Here is a 10379-nt window from a genome sequence, read left to right as displayed (position 1 = left end):
ACTTATGTTCACAAAAAAAGGCTACATACACTCTAACACACACATACATATACTTACATACATACACACACACACACACATACAGTACATACACACACACACACATACATACATACATATCCAAACCAAAACTCGCCCCCTTGCAGTGCATTTGCAGTACCTTCACTGAACGAGACAGTGCCGTTCCCTGCAGTTTAAAGTCAGGGTCAAATAAACAAAACAACTTTCAGTTCAGTGAGGCAGCCTGGTGGGAACATTCTCAGGTTGTTTACAGCAGCATTCCTCTGGTAGTGAAACTTGTAAAGTAACTACTGCTGAGCATAAATGTACCAAAACTCAAGGCTTCCCTCTAGTGGAGGTAGACTGTCTCTAAACCACAGGATGTGTTCAAGGGTGAAAATGTTTAGAGGCGTTATAAAGTGACAATGTCTGATTAGCAAGGTGTCGCAAAGGGACACTGATATCTGGCAGAAACCAGAACAAGAAAGTCTTGTTTTTTCAATGGACAAAAGTCTTGATGGTTATGGAATAAAAAAAAAAGTATCCTGACCTAGAGCAGCACTATGGCTCAAATGAGGATAAAAAGGTACCATTCCAAGTTCTGCAGAGATAATTACTAAAATTTCAGGGGCATGGGAGCATGCAGGCTACATCTCCGGTATTATTTATCAAGTTTAGAGAACAGTATGACTTTGGTTCAATTTGCATTAAGTACTACACCACCATATATCATTTGTATAAAGATGTGTTTTGTTGTCCATGGAATAGACCAGGGTCCACAATGGACACCTCTAGTACCCAGCAGGACTTCAGACTGGGCACATTGCAAATCCCACACACTGATGAAGTAATAGTTCACTGGGAAAGAGGGAGGAATCAACAGATTAAATAAAATAATAAAAATGTCAGTAGCTAAATAGTCATAATTACCAGAGGTAATTAATGTTTAGTACAAACTTACATATTCTATAATGTACAGTCTTAAATAAAAGTACCTAAAAGTAAAGATTTGTTGGTGTAGTTCTCAGTGGTTGAAAGTATTTGAATCACTTTACTGGAGTATTCAAATTGTTTGCTACTTTCACAATTTCTTTCTCACAATAGATGGGAAATATTGTACTTATTTTTTAAAAAACAACTATACTTTAGTTACTTGTTTCTTAAATGTATACAAAACTTAGAAAGACCTGCACACCCACACAGGTGTTATCACCTATCATGGCTGGTTAGACCTCAAGTTACTGTTGCGCAATGATGGGAATTATGTGGTTATGAAATCCATGTACTAAATAGGTGATTAAGGTGTAATCTTCACCCAGACTTTTCCCGTCTGTATACACCAACACAATCCTGAATCCCATAAAGAATTATACCAAGACAACTATTTATTAATCAACAGATTTTATTTACAGAACATAAAAGTATGCAGGTGGGCTGTTTCATAGCATTGTGAGAGCACGAAAGCATTTCCTCCCCAGATCAACAGAAAGAAATGAATACGGACTTTTCAGCAAAAAAAACAATCACGGCGGTTGAGAGTCAAAGTCTTCATTGACCTTTTGGAATTTGATCCTGTAACAAGTAAACATCTCCTCTCATCAGTTCCTTTAACACCAACCCCCCCCCCCCCCCCACGATCCCCCACACTCTTGCCTTCAAACGTCCGACAGCTCAAATGTAACCACTGAGTTGTGAAATAAATGCCATTTGAAGAAGTAAACTACAGTTTTGCAGCAGTACACGGGGGAGGGGGAAGCAGAAAAGTCAGTACGGCATAGCAAGAAAGATTCACATATAAAAGACTGGATATGGTAATAAAACACATGCTAAAACGAAGGCAACGTCCGCAATGTCCACCCTACCCTCCACAAGCCTACATTTACACTTAGCTGAAAACGTTGATGTGACAGTGCCAGGCTTAGTTTGGTTTTTTTAGTCATATTATTTTGTATTTAACAGCCAGACGTGACTTAAAGAAGATGCAGGGCTACCATAGTTTTAAGCACAAAACTCTATTCAGCCTCCAGGTGAGTGTCTACATATAGCGGGCTAGTAGTAGTTAGATGCTTCCAATACACAAAACAGCGACACAAGAAAACTCAATTAAAAGAAATGTAAAAAGTATACACATCCAGCCAATCCCTCCTCCCTGTCTATTCCACTGCCCCAGTACCCCCAAACCCACCCACCCCCCAAACATGTGAAATGTAGGACTCTTTTACCCCCCCCCCCTCTCGTGCTTGTTAAAGCTTCAGTTGGCAAAACTTTCCAAAAATCAATGGGCAAAAAAAGCCTGGTGAGTAGATCTAAAAACCTCTGACCATGCATTTGAACAGTAGTGAGTTCGGACAAAGACGAGTCATTTCATCCCTTAGCGAGCATTTAAATCACCAATTATCAGCAGTTGTTTTTTTCCTTTACAATATATATTCATGTTTATTGTATAATATATATGCATGTATATTTAAGACTGTGTCCTTTAAATACAAATGAAGTCAGTAGAGGTCTTGGCAGAACATAAGGAGTTATGTTCACACTTGCATCTCCACTTGCTGGGCTGCTCTACACATCATTTTTGCTTCCAGCATAAAGCCTGGTCCATGACTTGGCTGGAAAGTAGAACAAAAAAATAAAAAACCCACATAATGAACATGAGTCACGTATATGATACCTATATGGCACGTTTACAAAGACTGCATAAAGACATGTGTGTATAATCTAAATGACAGAGGGGGGAGGGAGCACTAGGCAAGCGCTGGATGGAAAGTTTAATAAACCAGATCATAGCGCTCACCTGTTTCTATAGCTTCGACTTCACTGGACTTCCACTTCTCTGCAACGTCATTTGCAAGGGGATCATCAGGGTTGGGTGCACTAAGTAACGCCTGGATTGATAGCAGCACTGTGCGAATCTGGAGAGCTGGCGACCATTTATCTGATCAAAATGAAAACAGAGGGATTATTAAGAATAAAATCGAGAGGGACAATAGAGAGTTTTAGGCTGCAGGGGCAAAGAAGAGACGATGCTGATATGAGGTAGTCGCGGCACAAAGCTCCAGTGAGGGGTCACAAGTGTAACGAACAAGGCCCTTGATCTTTTGAGCAAGATGAAATCGGCAAAGCCCTCACTTCATCCACAGGCCAAACATCAGAGGACACAATGCATACAGGCTTTCATACAGTAACAAGAGTATTGACGTACCTTTCAAAATGTCTAGACATATTCTCCCCAGCTTGTCTACATTGGGATGATATATTTTGGTCATGAAGCGTACTTTAGGCGCTGCCATGGGATATTCCTCTGGTAAAAAGAGCTCGAGTTTAAATGTGCCCCCCTCGAAAGGAGAGTCCTGGGGTCCGGCAATGACCACGTGAAAGTAGCGGGCGTTGCATTCATCTGGCTCTGCCTTGATGCCTGGGACGGGCTCTGCAATCAAACGTTGAGTTTCCTGCCACAGAAAAAGACAGAGAAATGTATTCACTTTGAATCTGGGTTGAAGTGGCAGGAGATGGGCTGCTTGGCTTGCATCCTCTAACACAGAAAGGAGGGTGGCTTTGACCGCAGTAGTGGCTTGATGCTGTCATTCTGAAGACTCTCTCACTTCTGTCTTTTAGAGGTGACGCTGACTCTGCACCACATCAGTCACTGCAGCAAGGCCTCTATTAATTCATAGTGGCAGCCAAGGGACCTACAGAAACATATTATATACTATGAAAGAGTCTAAAATCAGAGTAGTATCCTCTTGTGTCTATCTGAAACGCAGGCTTGAGTTATAGATGCAATATGCCGGACAACAAAAGGAACAATAAATAAATAGCATGCATGGATGAATAATAGCATCAAATACAGCTTGCCAAGAGCCAGCACTTGTTTTTGTCGTTCTTTTCTTGAATGAAACCGAGAGGGAGATTCCTGAAATGTTTCAGATAACCCATAGACAAAACCATGCAGTGAAAACACAGACTGGGAGGGGGCTCCCAGTGCCAGTCACACGCTCTGAAGGCTCAAGGGCTCCATGCGCTACGTACTGTTCCCACCAACGCTAGTCTGTGGTCTGCTTACTCAAGCACCTGTGCCACCTTCTCCTGAACACCATTCCTGTTCCTGATGCTTTTATTATTGAAACCTTTACAAATCGTAAGCTGTAATTCCAAAGAATATGGTTAATACGACATATAATAATACACAGAATGCATGACTGTTATTTGCAAAATTACAGCGAGGGTACTGTACGGTTCCCAAAAGAAAAAGGAAAGAAAGAGTATGAGGCTCGTCTGTTAAAACAGTATTAAAAAATAACTAAGAATCAAGTAGGTAGTGGGTTCACAAAAAGAAGACTGGTGAAGTCTTCTACCGAAAATTATAAATTACATGAATGTGGAATTGTGGCTGCTGGTGAGAGGGTGGAAACACATCACCCTGGTCTCTGGGAACGTAAAGTAGACATAGTATGCTCATTTCAGGGTTCATACTTGTATTTGGGGTTTTTACTAGACCATCTTTAAATGCTTTGATCTTGATACTGTGATATCACAAACGTACTGTAATCTTGACGCTCATTTAAAGGCATAGTTTCTGAAAATGGGCTGAGTAATTCTCCATGGATAGAGCGTTTCGATACTTTCATAGTATTTATACAACACGTGGCCCTGCTTTATTATAATAAAAAGACATGAAAATCTCACTTTTTACAAGATTATGCCTTTAAAATGTCCAGTGATTAGGATCTAATTCACTGGCAGACATGGGATATAATATTCATACCAATCACCTGAAACTATAAATGGTTGTGTTTCCGTTACATTAGAATGAGCCATTCATATTTACATAGAGGGTCCGCTTCACGGTGTCCGCCATGTTTCTACAGAAGCCCATAACAGACAAACCAAACACTGGCTCTAGAGAGGGCCTTTCGCGTTTTTACATCACCTGAAGGCCACCATAGTTCTCCAACACTCTTGTAAAAAGAGGGGTGAGTGGCAGGATATTTGTTTTACATTTTAGGGGCCAAATGATGAGCAATTTAATTTATATTAAATAGTGAAAACATGAATAGGGATGTGCAGGAAACACAAGACAACTCTTCTTCAAAGGAAGAGACAGCTCCCAGGCAACAGTACTGTGTCATATTGTTGAAGGCAGGGGATGTAACCAATCAGCAGCATCTTTAGTATGCTGAGCAAAGCCTTTTTGGTTACTGATGTTGGCCCATAAAGTCAGGTTAAAATGTCTGCTAATCACAGTAGCAAACGTTTCATCCATACCACTTAACACTAGTTAGGTCACCACATTTATGACTAACGTTAAGGACAAACTTAAGAAACTTCAATGAAACTGTAAGAAAAGACTGCAAGGGGCAAGCATCCTACCTTAGCTAAATACACGTATGCCTAAATGAAAAGTACAACACTAGGAGTATTAGGCTACCAGGCTAGCTTTAGTTTATTCATGCGTTTCCATCACTCAAACACAAACAAAGCTAATAGACTAGCTGGGTTTAGCATAGTTAGCTAGCATTGTTATCTAACCATTTAGCCAGCATCATCACAATCTGATCAGTAGCGGTTTGAGAACACTATTGTGCTTGAAAAGTACATTTAGAAAATATAATCCCGGTACACAGCACATTTATCCGCCATTTCCTCAAAGCGTTGGTGTATTTCTAACCCGCCGTGTCTCTAGGCTCAGATAACGGAAGTTACTTTAGCGAGCTGGACGTGAAGCGGGTACCGTTAACTCGGAGCATTGGGAGTTCAGACGGTGGATGTAGAGTTTTGCCCGTGACAGGAAAGTGGCATATGCTGCTGTTTAAAGTGTGAAATATTACCTTAGAGATCCTGCGGGGCAGTCCTGCCATCTTGTTTTAAATGCGGTGTTTTAGCTCTCAGCCTCCTCTCTGTCGCTAGCATTGACAGCAAACTCACGTCTTCCGGGTTGTCTACGTCATGACAGTGGATGCAGCAGATGATGGAGAAAAAGCTCGTTTTTAAAAAGACAAAGAAACAACACATGCACTAAGTATTGAAGGTAAAAAAAAATGCACTTATATATCATCAACTATTTTGAATGTGATGATAACAGTTTATGTACTATTGTCAAAACATCTTATTTGGGAAATGTCATACTCATAAAGCTTAATTTCCTAATTCAACACCATCTTTTAAGTTGTTTTTAATTGAAATTGAAATTTTGTAACAGATAAGAAATGCATGTCAGCCGCTGACATTTACTCAGAGATTTTGTCTGAAGAAGTCTGTCAGAAGACTTATTTTTTCCATTGTTATAACTGTTATTGTTGTTATTGTTATCATTAATATTAATATTATAACCTTCTAATGTAGCTTATTTTCTTCCTCTGTTATTTGAAATGGTATGGTGGATTATTTGTACATTCTTATAACTCAATAAAAAATGATCTGATAGAGCGAGGCAGCAATTTACCTGATGCATATATTTTACATGTATTAATAGAGGATAGTCATTTACCAACAGATAAGTCAGATTATGCTCTTTGGCCCTGCAACTCCTCATGGTAACTTTGGCCATATTAATTGGAAATTAATTTGTGAAACAGTGAAATACATTTTAAGATGATACATTTAATTTACCTAACAAACTAATTTGTCTATATAAATTCCTATATATTAACAATTTTTCTGAATTCTCTGGATTTTGTGATATTGTCAAACAAACAATACATTGATTTTATGAATTCATTTTGGGGAAACGTTTTTGAACTTACAAGGAACATGTATTTGAAATGCTGTGCAGAAAAAAGATTTTTGGAGATTTAGGAGATTTTATGATGTTGACAGTAGTCAATTAACATCTTCTCATTTTAAATACAAAGCTGTATATACACAGGCGACACAATGACAGACAAAACAATTACAAAGCCTTCAAAACTAGTAATTTACAGTCCCTCGAAAACCTTTTTTAAGTTCATTTTTCTTTTTTTTTAACCAGCCAAACATCGTGTCCAGCTACTCTATCTGTCATAGACATAACAAAGCACGAATTAGACCTTCCACTTCCACTGGCCAATAAGCATACGGTACAGCTGTATTTTCACTTTTTTTTGCTCTGCAGGGTGAACAGGAGCGATAGATTGGAGGGGACTTGGAGCCCCTCCTCCTGACATGTCTGTGGGGACAGAAGCTTTGTCCCTCTGGGTGTCAGGTCTGTTACATGGGCATTATCAGTGTGGCAAACTAAGAGGAACTATATTTAAAAAGCTGTCTAAGAAAACGAAGTCCAGCATGCAATTTCTGCTCCACCATAGTCCAACAGGTGGGTTTGATATTTCTGTCGGTTTCTTTTTTGAGCATGAAGTCTGTGCGTAGAAACAAAAGTGGAAAAAGGAAATGTGTGTATTGATCTGTTTTTTATTTGTCTTAGCAATGGTATAGTCAATTCTATTAGTCTCCGGATACTTTTTGTCATATGATTCTCTGCTCTTGTTCATTGTTTTTAAGCTTTATTTATTGCTACACAAATGTGGATTCAACTCAACGATAATACATTATGTTACACTGTAGATTGTTTAGAAATGTTCAAATCTTATTTTTAAAAGTGTATTGCAACCTGAAGATAACAGTTTCTAATAGCTGTTCTTTTGCCAACTCACGTACTTCCTGACACTGACCTTGGCTTTTCCACCACAGTTTAGAGCTAAATATCTATCATTAGTGTTTTGTAAAATGTATATATTACAGGCAACAGGGGAAACAGCCAGGTGTCAAATCTGAGCCTTTAATTACTGTCTGACACCTTACAGGTGCAAGGTTTCCGCTAATTTTGTTGTGATCATGGAAGCTTCTCAGACTAATCAGAGCTCATTTACAGATTCTGTACATGCATGCAAGCATTGAAATATTCTGGTAATGATTTTGTTTAAGGTAGGTATACCTTCCTATCTGAATCTGAATAGGGCATGCTCACCAATGTATGTGAAGGTAAAATAGCTGGATTTCAGGAATGTAAACAAACAAAGTCCCAAAAAAGTATTCAAAAACTACAATTTTCATACATTTTCAGATAATAGTAATAATAACAACTGATATTCAGCAAATGATCTAAGGGGTTTAGCATTCTGCCCTGTCTGACCCAACCAATCCTCCAAAGTTTTCCATTGTTGAACACACACAGGAACAGACGAACCAGCAGCTAATCTAGACCTTTCTCTCAGTGCACAGAGAGAACAGACAGTATCAGCCACATTACACAGGGGCTGATGCTCACACAGTGCCTGATTTGAGTGGCAAGATCTATCTTGACAGGGCTTAGCAAGACTTTCTTATCAACTTAGAGTATTTCATAGAGAGACATTATGGGTGAAGCTTAGTTTGATACATGTCTCAAACTAAAAGAAATGTACTTTACTGTAATATTGAAAAAATACTGTATTATTTTTGTAATTAACATCCTCTCAGATTTATCTTGTGACCCCTTTATGGATCCTGACCACCAGGTTGACAACTATAAGACTGTGCTTTTATTTTGTACAGCAAAAACATCTAAAATATTTAACTCTGTAATACTTTAAATTACTTATGTTTGTCATCTGTAAATGTCATTTCTTTTGATTTTCTTTTTTAGCTCAATGGAGCACACGGTGCTACCTGGCGTGTGTATTCATCATGATCGCCTGCTGTGGACCAGCTTCACCTCTTCATGCCCCTCCAGTAACAACAGGTGTGCGCTCTGCTTTCTCTGCCACACGAACCAGCAGCGTAGTGGGAGGCAAGCAGAAGGCAGTGACCTTCAACAGGCTCATGGTCAACATTGGAGGGGATTTCAATCCAGACACCGGTCACTTCCGCTGCCGCATCCCTGGGGCTTACTACTTCTCTTTCTCCGTGGGTAAGTTTCCAAAGAAAATGCTTTCTGTGATACTGGTGAAGAATGGAGAGGAGGTGCAGGCTATAGCGTATGACGACTACCGCAAGAAAGGAAGGAAACTTCAAAGCCAAAGTGTAATGATCAGTTTGAAGGAAATGGACACAGTGTGGCTGCTTTTACAGCAGAGTCCCCAATATGCTTTGTACAGCAATGCCGGCCCTTACATCACCTTCTCTGGTTACCTTGTCTTTCCGGACATTTCCCCAAACGGCTACGTCAGCAACCACCTGTCCCCATCAGGGCTGTCCTACACAAACTGCCCCCCTCAGTCTGACCCCTTGGCCAGAAGTCAGACGTCAGAGCAGCCACGGTCTGCATTCTCTGTGGCACGGACCTCCACACTCATGGGTCAGAACATCAGGCAGCAGGACAAGCCACCTCTGACCTTTGATGTGGAGTACGTCAACATCGGGGGCCATTTCAACAAAACCTCAGGCGTGTTCACCTGCCACTTCCCAGGCGCTTACTTCTTCGCCTTCACCGTGGGGAAACATCCTCGTAAGGCTGTTTCTGTGAAGCTGATGACCGGGAAGGGCGAAGTGCAGGCGATGGTGTTTGATGAGGACACATCGAAGAGAAGGGAGATGCAAAGTCAGAGCTTGCTGCTGTCTCTCCGCCGGGGCGACAGTGTGTGGCTGTACAGTCAGCAGGATGAGCGTTATGCTGTCTACAGCAACCAGGGGAGGTACACTACCTTTTCTGGCTTCCTGGTTTATCTTGATGCAGAAACACTCCCACCTGCCACCACTCAGGACAGAACGCACCTCTGAATGTCTTAACCCTTCATAGCACATATAACGTTTCATAACATTGTAGAAAACCTGTAGAATTGTTCTGTATTGATGGTGCAGACAAAAATATACGATGGTCAGCATAGTGTAACTACATTTAATGCTCTGTTTGTTTGCTTTTTGTTTATTTTATCCTCAGTAAATAGTGTAACTCCACGTATATAATATTTGTTGCCAAATTACTCCACTGGATGGTGCTATGATACAATTATGGACACTAACCAGCAACATGGTTATTTTTGTCCTTTAAGTGCAATTAGCTGTAAGAACTAAAAGAAATTCTGTTTGTATAAAAACTTGTCAGTTAAATTGGGGTTTGGTTCATAAATATATTTACCTTTAAAATAATTTGTATTTAGATATTACATGCTAAGAAATATTATGTAAATGATGTATAGTTCATTAAAATCGACTTACTGTAAACATGATATTTAGAAACACATCATTGTGAGTGGTGATAGTCATGTTATGGAATTTTTATATTGTAGATATATATAATGTATCTCTTATGATGTTTTATGTGCATTTCAGGAAACTAAATAAATTCATATGCTTCAATGAATTTAAAAGGTCTTGTTTCTTCTAAATCCAAAGCTAACAGTACATGCTGTTGAGTATAAATTCACTGTCAGTTAAATTGATGTTGTCTGAACTCAAATGCAAAGTTAGCTGTAACTGATGACGTC

At 39.6% G+C, this 10379-nt stretch overlaps 2 protein-coding genes across 2 annotated transcripts; one reads left to right on the top strand and one right to left on the bottom strand.

Annotated features, from left to right (window-relative positions):
• Positions 1 to 1384: 1384 nt before the first annotated feature.
• On the bottom strand, positions 1385 to 5953 carry ube2na (ubiquitin-conjugating enzyme E2Na). Its single transcript, XM_031870560.1, has 4 exons — positions 5829 to 5953; positions 3203 to 3449; positions 2795 to 2935; positions 1385 to 2609 (listed from the first exon to the last, which is right to left on the bottom strand). Exons 1-4 carry the CDS (start codon positions 5856 to 5858, stop codon positions 2563 to 2565), a joined length of 465 nt encoding a protein of 154 aa, XP_031726420.1. The 5' UTR covers positions 5859 to 5953; the 3' UTR covers positions 1385 to 2562.
• A 1265-nt stretch (positions 5954 to 7218) lies between these two features.
• c1qtnf13 (C1q and TNF related 13) lies at positions 7219 to 9997 on the top strand. The gene is made up of 2 exons (XM_031869166.1): positions 7219 to 7291; positions 8600 to 9997. The coding sequence occupies exons 1-2, from the start codon at positions 7261 to 7263 to the stop codon at positions 9670 to 9672; spliced, it is 1104 nt and encodes a 367-aa protein (XP_031725026.1). The 5' UTR covers positions 7219 to 7260; the 3' UTR covers positions 9673 to 9997.
• Positions 9998 to 10379: the final 382 nt, after the last annotated feature.

Source organism: Anarrhichthys ocellatus, unplaced genomic scaffold (genome assembly GCF_004355925.1).
Source record: "Anarrhichthys ocellatus isolate YVR2014 unplaced genomic scaffold, GSC_Weel_1.0 scaffold2, whole genome shotgun sequence".
NCBI lineage: Eukaryota > Metazoa > Chordata > Actinopteri > Perciformes > Anarhichadidae > Anarrhichthys > Anarrhichthys ocellatus.
Note: the sequence above shows the minus strand (reverse complement) of the source record. Positions and strands in the feature narration are given on the sequence as shown.